The 17072-nt window shown below is 43.7% G+C and overlaps 1 protein-coding gene across 1 annotated transcript; it reads left to right on the forward strand.

Moving 5' to 3' along the window:
* The first annotated feature begins 225 nt into the window (after nt 1-225).
* Nucleotides 226-16669, forward strand: NXPE1 (neurexophilin and PC-esterase domain family member 1). The gene is given in 9 exon segments (XM_039496916.1): nt 226-241; nt 2378-2473; nt 2476-2534; nt 2536-2792; nt 10268-10554; nt 10557-10678; nt 11040-11088; nt 11091-11131; nt 16256-16669. Coding segments are annotated over 9 exon segments (1284 nt in total). The 3' UTR covers nt 16613-16669.
* The last annotated feature ends 403 nt before the right edge of the window (nt 16670-17072 follow it).

The following is a 17072-nucleotide window of genomic DNA, read 5'->3' on the forward strand; positions in this document are numbered from 1 at the left end:
GGTCAGTTTCACTCCTCTTAAACACACCCACAAGTGGGTTTTGTTTTTTTTTTGCTAAAAAAACCAATGAGGAGTCCGGTGGTACCTTAAAGACTAACGGATTGATTTGGGCATTGGTTTCTGTGGGTAAAAAACCCACTTCTTCTTTTGTATGTAAAAAAAACCCACCACTTCTTCAGATAAACCCACTTCCTCTTTCATGGGTAAAAAACCCCACTTCTTCAGATGCGTCTGAAGAATGGTAAATATCCTAACAAGTTGCAATACAAACTATACATAATGATCAGTTTACCATCCACTGAAATGCTGCCACATCTGGGATGAAAGACAGCAGCTTGTTAAAAGCAAGTAGGAACAACATACAGCACGTTAAGGTAGGCATGGAAGAACACCCTAGTCTACTGAAACACCAGGGAGTTACATTACAGAATATAATGACCAGTTTGCAAACTGGAATTTGAAACGGACACTGGGATTAACGTGTCTGGTTTTGATGAAAAATTTTAAAAGTGCTCTGAAATTACTTAGGTGCTTATAAAAATTTTACCCATTGTGCTGATAGAAAAGCCTGTCTTCACAACCTTAATTTTACATGCTGGGTGAATTCCCCATAGCACAGTGCCCCTGTACTACCCGGTGTTATTGAGTCAGGACTAGCACAGAAGGAAGAACACCCTCAACACTGCCCACTGTAACACCACGGCGTTCCCTGGTGCTACACCCACACCTCAGGGGAGATATGCCACCATTAGAGTACTATGTGTCAGAAGCTCACAAGAACCAGTCAGGGTTTAGCTTTGATTGCCCCTCGTGTTACTCGGCAGGATATTTGCGCACCGTGAAAACATTTTTAGCACTTCAAAATATTTACACTGGCTTAATCATGTTAATGATGTGCTGTGATCACAACAATCCCTATACAGGTCATTTCTCCGAGAGATAAGTGAGCTTGAAGGCTTTATGTGCCTTCATCTTCAGTACATGATAAATAACTTGCTTTGTGGTCAACTATCTCACAGTGGAACCTCAGTGGTGAGAACCTATGGCTTAATTCATTCCAGTGATTCCTTTTGGTGATGTTGATTTAAAACCATTACTATATTTTAAATCAACATCACCAAAAGGAAAGAATAAATGGGTGCATATCTCATAAAGGCAATGAGGACTCCATCACATTTATTCTTTTTTTTAGCAAGGTGAACTGATCACACAGTTTAGAAGCACCTAAACAGGGAGAACATATCTGATATGAAGGGGGTATTTAATTACTCTCACTTTTATCTTTTCCAATTTGATTTTTTCTAATTTAATCTTCCAGTTCTTGCTACACCATTGTCTTCTAGCTTAAACACAGAAACAACTTATCCAGGGAAGTAGTAAAGTCACCATCATTTGGAGTCTTTAAATAGATACTGCACATCTTCCTAAGAGAGATGTTCTAGTTCAACTACAAGTTATTGGGCTCAGCAGTATTTACTGCTGGAGCAGAAGGAGAAATTCCCTCCACTGCAGGAATCACTGAATGAAGGACTCTGGCCTGGGCTATCCAGGAGGTCAGACTAGACAATCAGCATGGCGCCGTCTGACCTTGAGACCTCCAAATATAATTTCTCATTTTAATTATTTTTCTTGTTGCACACCTGAGTTTACCAACTTTAGAGGTCAACATGCAACATAAGAAGAACATAAGAACGGCCCTACTGGGTCAGACCAAAGGTCCATCTAGCCCAGTATCCTGTCTTTCCACAGTGGCCAATGCCAGGTGCCCCAAAGGGAATGAACAGAACAGATAATCAAGTGATCCATCCCCTGTCTCCCATTCCCAGCTTCTGGCAAACAGAAGCTAGAGACACCATTCCTGCCCATCCTGGCAAATAGCAATTGATGGACCTATCCTCCATGAATTTATCTAGTTTTTTTGCACCCTGTTATGGTCTTGGCCTTCACAACATCCTCTGGCAAGGAGTTTCGTGGGCTGACTGTGCTTTGTGTAAAGAAATACTTTTGTTTTAAACCTGCTGCCTATTAATTTCATTTGGTGACCCCCTAGTTCTTGTGTTATGTGAAGTAGTAATGTCACAGAGAAGCTTGGCAGTAAATCTTGCTGCCATTGAAGTTAATAGAGGTTTTTGCCATCCAGTCCAATGGGAATCTGAGCTGGCCATGGAAGTATGATGCATTGTGCATTGCAGTCTGCAATCTGACTGATGGAAACAGAACAGGAACTAAAGGATGTCCTCAAGAAAATGGATCGGCTGATATCTCATATCTCTTTCCCTGACATGCTAAGCAGAGCATGGCTGTTGTATTAAACCACATCAGCACCTAGTGCGTTGGAAACCTCTTAACTATTGACTTAATCTGTATGATTGCTTAGGCAAAAGGAAGAAATATGGAGCAGATTTGTTGTGAGCAAGAATATATTTATTTAAACTCCAGGCCAGAGTGTCTGAACACATTGATGATTATAACAATTGGTTAATTTCACTTGATTTTGGGAGGGCAGAGTTGCAGTTTCCCTCTTGCTCATCCACTCCCAGTAAAGGACAATTTCTGTCCTGCAGAGAGCATGGACAAAAGGGTATGAAAAAAATACCTTTCGTGGTTCTGATTGCCAGTGGAACATTGGCTGTTCACACTGAATGTGGTCTTAATCTAACTACAAAGGCTGAATTATGTCAATGGCTAGACCAAAGAGATCCAGAGGCATTCTCCTGTATTAAACCTCACAATGGGCCTTGTGAGGCTTTTACCTACCTGAAGACAGCAAAAAGCCAGATTCATATCTCAGCGTCTTGAAAAAGGGCCTCTAACAGGTATTTATATTAGAAAATAATTCACTGCATTTTCAAAGGCTTGAAGAGGGTTTAGGAGTTGGTGAGATCAGTGCAGCTAATCCTTTGAAACCCTTTGCAAATGGAGGCCGTAGGTAATGCCTGAGTGGGGCTAGGAGATCTTGTTTTAGATTCTGTGGGGATGAGGCTTTTGACAGTGCAGGAGATACTGATGGGGGAAACCTCAAAAGGTTTTGAGAGCCAGTTCAGATACTGAAAACTTATTCAAAAGTTTGAAACCATTTTGTTCTGGAAATCCTGCTGAAGAGCTCATGCGGTCAAGCTATTTGCATTCTCTTCTGGTTCCTGAGATCACAGAATGTCCCTTCATCAAGGCTGAGAAACTATTTGTGAACCTTAAAGCCAGTAACTGGGCCACAGTGAGTACAGTTTTCAAAGGAGCCCTCAGCTGATTCAGGAGCCTAAGTCCCATTTCCAACAGTGCCTTGGGGCCAGATTTAAAGATATTTAAGCATCTAACTCTAAATGTATCAAATTAGGATTCATACCTTTGGAGTATATTGTAGTCAAAATGTGTATGTGGGGTTGGGGCATTGTATGTACCTTTTCCAGCAGGGACGGGGGATGCTAATGAACCTCCCCCATTATCAGCCTCTGAGGCCACTTCCTGGAGAGAGATGCATATACTAGTTCAACCTGGATTCACCAGCAGAGACTCTTGGATAAATAACCTGTGTTTAGACTGGCTCAGAGCCCTCTTCCTGACCCAGCCAATGGACAAGACTGCTGATCCATGGAGGGCCCCAATCCTTAGGGCAGAAATGGAAGGCCTGGGCCCAGTGAGGCCTCAGACTGGCTGCTTGTTCTGAGCTGAAGCTGTGATGAACTTGTTACCACAAGTATCAGAGGGGTAGCCGTGTTAGTCTGGATCTGTAAAAGCAACAAAGAATCCTGTGGCACCTTATAGACTAACAGACGTTCTGCAGCATGAGCTTTCGTGGGTGAATACCCACTTCTTCAGATGCCATCTGAAGAAGTGGGTATTCACCCACAAAAGCTCATGCTGCAGAACGTCTGTTAGTCTATAAGGTGCCACAGGATTCTTTGTTGCTTGTTACCACAAGGAGACCCCTAAGATGGAGGGGGCTGTTGAAGGAGTTATCCTGCCAGAGCCCCTGTCTGAACTCTGGTAAGAGTATTAGCCTGCATGTAGGTTCTCTTAGTGTTTTCTCTATTCTTAAGGAGAAAAGCATTATAAAGTAGGCTTGCTTAGAAAGAGCTGTGAGGTAACTTATGTCTGCGTAAACCCCCTGTGCTCAGTCTCTGAAGAGAAAGCAAGCAGGCCTGTTTAGGCAGACTGTCTTTGTAGGGAAATACATAGTGAAGGCAGGGACCTGTACAGCCTGGGAATTGTCTGCTCAGAAGAGAGAGAGACACAGGTCAGCCCCAGAAAGGCAACAGGGTGCCCTGAACTACAGAGGGGAAAGTCAAGTGCAGTTGCCCCACCCAGCAATTGAATGGCTCATTCAGAGCTCCTCTCCCTTTAATGGGCTCCAGAAGACTGGCTCATCCAGACAATCCTGCTGCTGCAGTTCGATGGCTACAGAACCATCACACATCTCCTGTCCCCTCAGATGCTGCCTGCTCCACTGCCAGGGATGTGCCTAGTCATAAGAATCCTCCCCAGTTTTCATCCAGCCACCCCATAGTGTTAGGCAGAGTTACTTCTGCACTCAGTTCTTCCTCACCTGAGCTGTGATAGCAGCAAAGAATCCTGTGGCACCTTATAGACTAACAGATCTGTTAGTCTATAAGGTGCCACAGGATTCTTTGCTGCTTCTACAGAACCAGACTAACACGGCTACCCCTCTGATACTTGAGCTGTGATAGTTTCTCCAGTACATGTGTGTCTATGCCACTCCTAGCACCCACATGGAGCAGCCATCTTGCATCCCTACTCCCACTGCTACTCCTCTACCTCACTGCACAGCACAGCAGCCTCTCAGATACCTGCTCTCTGCTAGCTATTCTCTCCCAATCACAGCCACTCTGAGGGGCACCTATTCCCATGCCCAGCCCAGCCCAGCAGCATCCTTGGTCCTAAGGAAGGAAGCAGGCTCACTGGATTGCTGGCTGTGCTCCCAAGGAGGTAGGTTTTCCCCCTTAGGAGCAGCTTCTCCAGGGTCTGCTCAGCTCACTGAGTTGTGGGGGAGTCATACCTTCCCCTGCACCCTCCTGAATGTTTAAGAGCTGGGGAAAGGGGTCCTGTAGCTCACCAGACTCACAATACCTGCACAGGTCTAGTATTTCAATCAGCCCTCAGATAACCTGGAATAAGGAACCCAAGCTGCCTTTCCTTGATCTAACCGGGACTGGCTACTAACATGGCCAGAACTATATAGCCTAGCCCCACTGATAGACCCACTGGTTTGGGAGGGAAATTAGTCTATAAATAGACTGCCTTCCACACACCCACTTTTTGTTTGGTGATGTGGGGTGGGTAAAATGAACACAGCTCTTGCAATAGAAAAATTGCACCAGTTAAAGAAAGGGAGCCAGGTAAGAAAGAACAGCTGGGGATAAGGGCTGTTAAATGCTAGGATAAAGAAGTCTGCACCCTTTCTTTAACCAGCCTAGCCAGTTAGGGTGTGTGGTGGGGAAATGCACGGGGGGGGGATGAAAGCATTCTAGCTTGCTCCTTCAGATAAGAGGCATTTCAGGTCCTGCTTCATCCTGCAAGGTGCCTCATGGTCATAGACCAACTTTCAGTATTAGAACTTGTGCGTCTTTTGCTCTTTATGTAGCACATTAGGTAGAAACTGCAGGGAAAGACAGGGGTTCCAAATCACCACATTTACTTAATACATGCAAGCTACTGAGGCCTAGCCACATAAACACACTGGTGCTTTGTGGGGAGTGGTACTACAGGGCTCACAAACCATTTAAAGGAATATTATCCAACTCTTATATGCCCTAGGACTATTGTGAGACTCTTGAGAGGTTTAACACAAGATTCTCCCTCCCTCCCATCAGCCATGATTGTTCCCCAAATATACAGAGAACAGACACGAATACAGAACTAGGAGGGGAGTTTCTCAGGAGTCCTGCTGCTTTCAATGGCCAAAAAAGGAAAATTGCCTGAGAAACACAAGCAGGAACATGGAGTAAAAAGCCAAATATTAGCTTGTTTCTAAAGGAACTAGCACAGCAGCTCTAGCTCTACCATATTGCCTGTAGTTAAACTGCCTCATGATGCCAGTCAGGTGTGGCTTGTTGGAGAGCCATTTAAAATCTCCTGCTTGGTTCATACAGGACTCAAACAAGCAAGAATAAAAAGTAAAGCCAGCTAATCTGTGCAGCCTTGTTTTTAAGCAGCCCTCTTGGCATGGCACTCCCTGAGCCATGGCTTGACCTCATTTAGACCATAAGCTCCTAGAGGCAGATGCTGTCTTATATGTTTGTATGGTACCCAGAAAAATGGGGGCCTGCTCCAAATTGGGGCCTCTGGATGCTACCATATTGCCCATAATAGGCTTCCCTGGCCCTTTACAGAGAAGTGCAAAAGATGAGCCCCTGCGCTGAGGAATTTACTGTGCTAAGGGGCGAGTGAAATGCATTGACCCCAGATTTGCCTTCCTGCAGGGTTAAAGGAAGCAAACACTCATTGGGGCTGATTCTGGTCTTGTTTACACAAGTGTAGACCCAGGGGAACTCCACTGGAACCAATAAGATAACACTAGAGTAAATGTAGGTTGGATGAGAGCAGCTTTTGGTCCATTAAGATGGATTCAGTTATATCCCCTCCAGGATGGTGGGCAATGGAACCGTTTACTCAGATTCTCTGGCTGGAGAAGCAGGGCTCTTTGTCAAAGCTCATTATGTGACTAGGAGGCTCATTAAAATGGGGGACTGAGTGATGCCACTGCCTAGGGCTTTGTATCAAGTAAGCAGCTGATGTGAAAGCCACCTTACTTAGCCAGACCCCAATCCTGACCCTAATTCCAGGCCTGGGTCCTTCCTAAGGTAGCTCTGAAAGTGTATCTTAGTCTGATCCCTCGTTCTTCCAGGCCTTAGTTACCACAAAGCAGCTCCAATACGGGTTACTCCTGAACCATAGCCCTGTTATTCCAGTAGACCTGTGTATCAGTGGATCTTCTTACACAGAGACCAGACTTCAGTGATGCTCAGAGGTCCGCTAATCCTGCAAAGCTGACCAATTAGGAGAATTTGTGCTTGACTTTTTGCCACTCTTTGCAGCAGAACATCAGTCATATGGGAGATTTCCTTTCCAGATTTGCCTTTTCAGCTCAGGAAGCAGCTATGGACGACGGCCTTGAACACTGCACACACCCGCCTCCTTTTCCCGTGTGGTAGATTTAGAGGAAGAACTGAAGGGCTAGAGACTTATGACTGTTTCCCAGCTCTTCAGAGAGTTTTTGAAGCTGTATTGCCTGCAAAGTGTGGCTGATCTGGACCTTAAGGTTTGTCTGATGGATTGAAAAGACATGACTGGTGGAGGACAGATTTTGTTGGGTTAGGGGACTCAGAAGAGTCATTCCAGCTACCTTCAGAAATGAAATGCTTCATAACAGCCTCTTAGCATGGTCTATATTGAACAAAGCTACTTAGATCCCAAATTCTGGTCTCATGTAGATTTCCTAGTAGCAGCACCAGCTGTCCAGTCAGTGTCTGTATAAATGTTAATGGGAATTGTGCAGGCAGGGGAATAATCCCATACATCTTATTATTTCTATCTGGGTGATATTCTTCATTTTAATCTGACTTTTGCTTCCTGTATTTAGCAGATTACATTTATATGCATGAAGACAGTGATATGTGAAAAGCCATTTTTAGATTAATTCATGTAAGTCAATACATGATCTCATAAAAGTCCAGTATGTAAAACGTATGCTGCTTACGCAGCATTAGCATATAAGTGACAGGTTTTTGTTCTGCATGGGAAGTTCAGGTTGACAATCTTTCCCTGTTCTTGTAATTCCAGGAGTCTCAAATCAGCACCTCGTGTTACAATAGTGCATGTTGCAACACTCTAAAGTGCTGATTTCCTCTGAAAAATAACAGGATGGGGCTCCACATACATTTTCTTTCAGTGATTTTCACATAATATTTACTCTGTTCACACATCAAAAAATATTTTTTTTTCTGACCAGCTCTGTGACCTGAGTCTGGGATTTGCAAAGCTACCTTGCTCATCACCGGTGATAGATTCTTCAATTAGAACTTAGCTGACAGCTCTGATGATGTGAAAGGTAGTGCAGGTTTTGATAGTGCTAGTAGAAGCTTGCTTTTGTCGGTAACATAAGAGACGTGTGGCACAGTTGTGCTGAAAAAGGTACAACCATTTTTATAACATCCCTTTTCTGACCCAATCCAACAGTGTTCTAGCACAAAGATCAGGTCTGCCGCTGGTGTAAATATGTGTAGCTTCACTGAGGCCAATCTAGAAGTGGAGGATTGTTATAATTATTATTCGTGTTGAGGTAGCACCTAGGAGCTCTGGTCACAGAGTGTTCTAGGAGTGACAGACTGGCCATATGCTGCAATGTCCAGGACACAAGTTACAGAATTAAGATAAACTTTGTTGAATTAAGTTAAACCTAGTGAACTAGGTATAATAACTTTGGGTCCATTGTATTAAAAATACAATTGTTTGAGCTGTTGTAGGATTGTATGTAACTTGACTAATGTAAACGTTAGGAACCGCAAAGGACTTTTTGGGGTAATGCATATAAGGTAGATTCCCTAGGAAATGTCTGAAGGTGAGGGGAACGCAAATGACCCACTTCAAATCCATCCTTTTTGAAGCTATGCCCTGGGGAGGAAAACCAATTGCATGCTAATTATCTGTTCTTGGAAGCCCTAGCTGAAAGTCCCCAGAACCTTGTGAAGGGGAGGCTAAACCTGTGAGGCTGCTTGTTCAGCGCTGAAGCTGTGAGGACCTTGAACCCACAAGGAAGCCCCTTGAGTGGGGCTTAGAAGGACTGCTCCTGTCAGAGCCCAGGTTAGAGTTGGGTGAGCTCTAGAAAACTTCTAAGCAAGTGTGTACTGTGTTCTTTCATGTTTTTATGTGTTTTCTCTGTAGTGCTTTTACCTAAGAATAAAATAGGCTTGCATGGGAAGTGCTGTGTGGTACCTTATAATATGGGTGATTACTCTGTTAGTCTCTGACAGGAAGGGAAGTAGGCCTCCTTAAGCGGAGTCTGTTGCTGAGAATAATCCAGTGAAGGCAGGGAACTGTTCAGCCTGGATGCACCCTGATCAAAAGGGAGAGAAGTGGGTCTCCACGCAAGAGAAGCAACAGCTGGAAGCCTGAGAGTGGATGCTCTTGCTGTACCAAGTTGCCCTGAACTGTGACTCTAGGTGCTGTGCAAACACGCACCCAAAGGCAGTTCCTGCCCCAAAAGAGCTTACAAGCTAAGAGACAATGGGTGGCTAGAGACTGAATGGTGGGGAAGCCCACCATTCAGGTCATACATGGGGGGGCAGTGATCTCAGCACACCGGTAGCCTAGAGGTTGTTAAGTTGTTTTTCGGCATCGCAGCAAACAAGAGTTTTAAGGAGGGTTTGAAGGCATGATGAGTACATTCTTCCTAGATGTTAATTTCAGAACTCATGCTAGAATTTTAGTAGCATTCAGGTCTCTTTGGCCTCTCCTTTCACCCACTGAAATTTGCGGGGGGTCTTTCTAACTGGTATTGATGAGTTTCTTAAACTATTTGCCCTTACATGAAGTACTTGGAGGCTACATTATTCCATTCTGTTGCTTTGTAGCTTACCTTAAATTAAGGATGATCAGTAAATTCTAGCTACAGACTAGGAGAATCAGTGTTCAAAGTGGAAAGGGAAAGCCAGAAGCAGGATCTCTTGTAGTGTTGCTAGATGGAAAAATAAGGAAGTACTGCAGTGCAGGTCTGAAACTGGGTCAGCTGGAGACTCCAGCTGGTAGGAGCAGCTTCACAACCAGCCAAAGCTGAGACTGCTGCACTGGAGGGTGAGGGAAGGAAGGGGTAAAATGGGGCACAGGTGGGGCCACACTTCCCCAGACCCATGTGCATGATAGATCACAGACACACACACACACCCTACAGGGACTGTCTGAAATTCTGTGTTTGCTGGCTCTTAGGCACTGCCATAAAACATGATTATTAATAATAATAATTAATAACAGAATTCTACTCTTTACCCATCCAAGGTTCAAGGAAATTCTGTTTCAGGTCTTCACAGAGAGGCCAACCCCTCCAGGGCCAGAGTGAATTCCTCCTTTTGGGTGAGATTCTGGCCCCTTGGAATCAATGGGAGTTTTGTGTTTAGTGGTGCATACAAGCCTTAAGCTGGCCCTCTGCACGAGGGGTGAATTTCACCCACTGTGAATAGTTGAATCCATTCTTTAAAATGAGGGAAATGGTGACAAAATCAGTGGTTTAAAATCCCACTCGTTTCTCCTTTGTTAGCTCTCTGAAGGTCTTTGAGCACGACTGGAATGGATGGTTCAAGACCCATGTGGCAATGGATAAGGAGAGGAAGATTGAAATTCAGTGAGAGATTCGTGGGCACCCCTTTGTGTGTCTTTCTCATTCTTTTCCATAAAAAGATGACATCACCAAACATGAAATCAACAGGTTAGTGGGACAGAAAGACATGGCCATAAAGCTGGGCCTGCACTTTAGCTCCTTCCCTATTGATGCTTTCATCAGGAGGGTGATCGATGTTCACAAAGCCATCCCACGCCTTCTACTTAGATCCCTGACCCAAAAGTAATCATCAAAGCAGAAAACACCAAGGAGATGCATATAGACATGGAGCAATTCAGTGACATTCATGAATATGTCGAATATATGGCAATGGCAGATATTTTTCAGCAGGGCCGGTGAAGGAAGTTTCGCGGCAGCTAACCCTGCCTGGGGAGCCCGCCCCAGCTCTCCTCCGCTGAGCACGCCAATTCTCCTCCCCTCCCAGGCATGTGGAGCTGATTGGAGGAGACTTAAAGTGGAGGTTGTGTGCTCAGCAGAGGAGGTGGAGTGGAGGTGATCTGGGGCGGGAAGCGGTTCCCCTGTGCCTCCCCCCCCGCTGTTACTGCAGGCAGCCCTCCCTGCGCCCCCCACCCCAGCTCACCTCCACTCCACCTCCTCGCCTGAGCGGGCTTTTAGGCGCCCCCAACCACTAGGCACCCTAGGTGGCCGCCTAGTTTGCCTAAATGGTTGCCCCCGCCCTGTTTTTCAGGGTCTGAAGGTGGGTATCATTGATGCCTGGTCTATGACTATAGCATATGCCACAAAATTCACCCACCAGATCATGTGGTTGGGAACCAGATCAATGTGTTTTAATGTACATGTGGTATCTGATATTTATCTAAAATGAAAAACAGGCTATAACTTGAGAACAGAGCACTTGAGTCGAGCTGGTTGGGAGAACAAAGGGAAATTTCACCAATCCCCTTCAGCCCCCAAAAATAATCTTCCTCCCCCAAAAGTTGATACTTTGAAAGTTAATCAAAAAATATGGAAAAGTTTGAAATTTGTGTAAAAAAACAAAAAAATTAAAAATCATCACAATTTCAAAGATTTGACAGTGATTAGCAATGACACAATAATTTACTCATTACAAAAAGAATCAGATTAAAGATATCACCATAGTACACAGTTTTTTTCCCCCCAGCTTCTGTTAAGCCAATGTCTTCACCAGTTTTAAGATTCAGACTGGCTGGAAGAATTAGTGGTTATTATCTTCTCTTTCTAGCTTTAGTGGTAGCCTTTGAAAGAGAGGAGATTGGTGAAAATGTATAAGCAAGCATCCTCACAGCCTTTCTATGGTAGTGAATAAAGAGCCACAATGGATCCGATCCAGGACAAAGTAGGTTAATTCCCCCCTGTTGTGCTGAAAACCTGAAATATTGCCATTCTAAACATAGGTACCATATTTATCCTCACCACACCCAACAGGAAAGGGAAGTGCTAGTGTCCTTGTTTACAGATGGGGAACAGAGACTAAATGATTTGGCCAAGGTTGCACGGAAAGTCTGTGGTGAACTCGAAAGTGGGTCTCCTGTATTCCAGACTAACACCCCGGGGGGGGGGGCAAGTGGGAGCAATTTGCCCCAGGCCTTGGGCCCTGCAGGGGCCCCCATGAGAGTTTTTCGGGGGCCCTGGAACAGGGTCCTTCACTCGCTTGGGGGCTCCGGAAAACTCTCGTGGGGGCCGGACCTCTGGAGCTTCTTCTGCTCCGGGTCTTTGGCGGCAATTCGGCAGCGGGGGGTCCTTCCGCTCCGGGGCCTGCTGCCAAAGTGCCAGGTCTTCAATGGCAATTTGGCAGCGGGGGCCCCCCGCCACCGAAGACCACAGGCCCCCTGAATCCTCTGGGCAGCCCTGGACTAATGGCTGGACACCCCCCCCCCCCTTCCTCTGAATTGTCTCAAATATTAGCAGCTAGTGGTATGCCACTAACAGGTCTTTAGTTTCGTGCAGTTTATGCTGCCAAATTGACTCTCAAAGCTCTGGCCAAGAAGTTCAAGTAGCAGCATGCTTTCCAGCCCTTAACACTTGTCCTTATTTCACTTCTATTGTTTAATGGATTTGGAAAGAAAGAGAAACAGTTCCCTAATGGCCCCGGAATGCTGCACTCCAAACAAACTGATGTCATGTGGTAACGTGCAGCTTTGCTTCCGTGGAATGTGTTACAGGAACAACTCTAAACACCGTACAGCAAACGCAATAAACGGATGAGTGAGCTGTCGGCTTACAGTGTCGGTGCATATTTGGGGGTGTATATTGCAGTGCCAGAGTACTGTCAGGGGAATCAAGGTGGAACATGACCCTCCTTCAAATTAACCATGTGGTAGAACAGGCATCATGCAAGACTCTGCCAATCAACTGCCGCACTGTTGTTGTGCTAAGAGCCTAAAGACTTGTTCTGTATGAAATGGATCAGCTTGCAGCCATCTCCTTCTTCTATACTGAGTAGGGTGACCAGATAGCAAGCATGAAAAATTGGGCCAGGGGGTGGGTGGTAATAGGCACCTATATAAGATGAAGCCCCAGATATCAGCACTGTCCCGATGAAATCAGGATATCTGGTGACCCTAATACTGAGGCATGGCTGGTAGAGGTTCCAAGTTCCTGCATACAATGTCCCATCTTGATTCAAGCAGCCAGTCTACTTGCCATAAGGCAGTCTGCTGAACCTTGAGCCAAACCTGAGAAAAGGGTGCGTGGGTCAGTTGGATTCTCCGTGGGGCTGATTGATATGAGTACTAAGAGTTAATACAAATAATTTGATGGTGCAATTCCTTCAGACTTTAGGTGTGACCATCCCTTTAACTCACTAGGCGGCTTGTCTTGTTAACAACAGACCTCCCAGCGACAGATCATAACACATGCTAGGGCTTACAATGCCACTAGCCCAGTCTGAATAAGGCAACTTTTAGTTGTAGTCATCGATTAACATTACAGCAGTTTTCCTGGAACAGTTTTTCTTCTCCTTTTCACAGTTTAGTCTTTCCTTACTAAGTGCACAGCAACTTCCTAAAGCCAATGACCATACTAACCCCACCAAAGGATCAAATTAAAGGGGGACGATGTATTATTTTGAAAACAAGTTATTTGATTCCTGAGGGTTTGAGTAAATTAAACAAATACTCAAATTAACCAGTGCTTAAATGATCAAATAAATATGACCATATGGTGCACATATAGGGTTTTTTTAAATTATTTTTTGTAGAGCACTGAATCTACTGCTTTCTAAGGGCTTGATCCTTAAAACAAAAAATCCTTTAGGCAATAAATAATCTCTTTGAAGTCTGTTAAGCATGTGCATAATTTTTTAGAGGTTCAGGGCCTAAGCCATCCATTTGCACATGCCAGGAGTAATGGCAAAGTCACATGCAATAAATGGAATTGAAAAAGGGGGTGGGAAACCTATGTGTGCAAGTGGAAACATGCATGTAGATAAGGGAATACAGTAAGCCACTCTCAGCTTCCTGTTCTGAACGTGACCAGCAATCTGGCTAGCCTGCATGTCCTGCCAGGTCAGCTAGTGCCAGGATAATCTGGAAATGAGCACGTTATAAATTCCTACAAAGAGCGAGATCTTGTCTATCTTTAACTGCTATTTTTCTAGGAATCCTGCACACCAGTGAAAATGCCCCCACCCTCTGTATTTGACACAAGCAGTAGAATAACCACTCATCAGTAACTTTATACGTCTCCAGAGCTCTTTACAAACATTAAGCCTTGTGTGATGGGTTAATACTCATTTTGCAAATGTGGCAATAGATTGACTGAGAGACGTTAAGGCTAAAATTTGCAAACTTTTAAGTGCCTCAAGTTAGTCACCTAAATAAGTGGTTTGATTTTTCAGGGGCTCTGATTCCAGTCCCTATGTATGCTCAGCAGCTCTTGAAACCAAGCCACATTTTCTGCAGGAAGGTTGCCTCATTTTAGCCATTCAAGTTCAAAAGTGTTGTCCGAAAGCGACTTATCAACAAATCAATAACTGCAAATAGGATCTGGGAGTCCTGACTTCCACTCCCCTGCTCTGGCGGTTCCATCTCATGAACCTTGGCACAAATGCTGAGTTATAGTGTGATCTAAGTGAATGTACATGCTGTAACCTTTGCATAAATGCTTGAATCAACTCTTTTTACTAATGTACTTTTGTTACAGTCACAGATTGTATGAGTCTCCCTCCAGTGGCTAATATCTACAACTTCATAGGGTTTTCTCATTTGTAAGACTTCCGTGAAGACATGAGAAGGTGCTAGGGATTGTACTGCCACTAAAATTCTCTTATTAATGCCTATTTTCAACCATAGACATGACCTGCTGACATTTGTCACTCATTTTGTCAGTCAGCAAGATATTATCAAATAAAAAATGCCAGATTAGCAGGAGATCCCCTTTCCCCATTGGCTTTATCAGGCAAAACAGGTGGAAGCCTGCTTTCTGCAACATATCTAAACTTCACAACTAGGGCTCAAATTAATACTTGTTTGAAGAGAAAAATTGACTTACCTTATGGGAGATTCAACAGTGTCAGTGGATTGAGTATTTCACAAAGAGAGCAAACAGTAGGTTTTCCCTATTAGGTTAAATGATGTCGGGTTACATCATCCCTATGCTGCCTTGGTGGAAAGTTACAGCAGCAGGACAAATATATAAGAGAGAGTTAGTAAGTTGTTGTTTAGAGAAAGTAGGGAACTGCCAGAGCGAGGGCCAATGCCAGGGCTGGGAATAGATAGATATGCATGGGAAATGGGAAAAAAAAGCAAGCAAGAATGCATGCATGTGTGTGTGTGTGTGTCAGACAAAGAACCAATCAGCAGCATGTGTGTGTTGGTGTCTGACTAATATTATATGGGAGATATAATATATATATATAATAAAATAAAAATAAATAATATTCATTGCATATTGGTTGTTGTTTGTTGTTGTTATCCGCCCGCACACAACGCAACAAAATGATATTAAGCTCTGTTTTCTTAGAATCAAAAATATAGCAGTGGCTCTTTTCCTTGTCTAATAGCATTGCATTTGTTAGGCTTCTGCTTTCTGGTAAGCGGTAGCTTTTGTTTTACCTTGTTTACATTTCCTTTCAATAGCAAAACACTTGGCTAGGGAATATTTATTTTACTTTCCATTACTAATTTTAAGTGACCAATTTTATCATACTTAATGTACATTTATGTATCAGTAAAGGTATGTGACTTGTTCAGTAGACAATTCAAAAGCAGGACAAATGCATCTGCTTAGGAATTTCAAGAGAAACTTGAAATCAGACCAGGCCCACTCAAAATGTTGTTAAAAGTGGCTCACCTTGAGTAAACTGAGAATGAACAAGGCATATGTCAACTGGAATCTGTGACCTTGTGGTTTCAAGTAAGTTTCATTTATTAAGTAAGAGTCTAGTATAGCAGGGCTTGATCTTGATTGGGAGCTACCATAATACAGATAAGGAATTCAAAGCAAATTCTGGAGGCAAAGTAAGAATTTGTAAATTGAAACAGAAGGAAGAGTTTGCACCAAACAATGAAACAAAACCACCAAAGCTAGAAAAAACATAGGAGAGTACAGAGACTCTAATTTGGTACATTCATGCATGGAGTGAAAGCTGCAGTTATTTATTTTCTTTTAACGATTTAAAGATAGTCTTTGTATCTTTTTCTCCATTAGCACTTAAATATTTTGGTCTCCATGAAACTGGGAAGCTTTGAACTTTGATTGGTGTGGGATATGGCTTGAAACAATCAATTTCAATGGAAAACAACATTGACATCCCACACTCAGAGCCCATGAGTAAATAGTTAAAAAAAATAAATAAGTTGCTTATGAAATTGACAAACTGGCAGGGGACTGTCATAACTCTGGGCCAGTACTTGAGATCCTTCCCCTTTGATACTCTTATTAGAAGAGTGCTTAAAGTTCACAAAGCCCTACCCTCTTCTTTAGAAGCCTAAAACTAATCATCAAAGCAGAAAGTGCCAGGGAGACGCACACAGCTCCAGAGCAATTTGGGGATTCTGGCTATGTACCCAATACCTGGAAATGAAGGCTGTTTTTCAGTGTCTAAACATTGGTGTCCCTGATTCCTGGGCTCTGACTATCGGCTATGCCACAACCAGTGTTCACACACCAGATCATGTTGTTAGGAATCAAATGAATATGTTTAACATACATCTGTTAAATAACACCCTAGCTTATTTATGGGTTAGCATGGACTTGTGGTCACATCGACAAGTTAAATGGCAGCAGCATCCTCTTCTAATGCCTGATCCAAAGAGCAGTGAAGTCCATGGACTCATTTAGCTGTTTCCTAGCCACAGGAACAGCCTGTGAAAACTGGACATGTTCTAACCATAAATTCTTTTAAAATGAGTATTACAGGCTGACCTGCTTATCATGCCAATGCACTTCATTCCTGGCCTGCAGCCTTTATATTTTTTATATTGAAATTTCATCTGCTTGATCACAAATCAGCTTTTTGTGCAGCTCCTCCCTAGCATCCTTTGAGCACAGACTGCTGCCTGCGTGAGAGTTTTGTTAAGTGGATAAATGTCCACCATGGAACTAAAAAGAGCTTGTTACTTGAATTAGTGTCAAGAGATAAGCTGATCATACCTTTGACACCACAAGCATAGAAGGCCACTGCTCATCAGGCTACATTAAGTGATGCACATGTTCAATCTGTCTTCAAATGGCACTGTGTATTTTACAGAGGAATTCTTGTTAAGCACACACATGTATGACTGCCGTAGGATGCAATATA

Source organism: Mauremys reevesii, linkage group 12 (genome assembly GCF_016161935.1).
Source record: "Mauremys reevesii isolate NIE-2019 linkage group 12, ASM1616193v1, whole genome shotgun sequence".
Lineage (NCBI taxonomy): Eukaryota > Metazoa > Chordata > Testudines > Geoemydidae > Mauremys > Mauremys reevesii.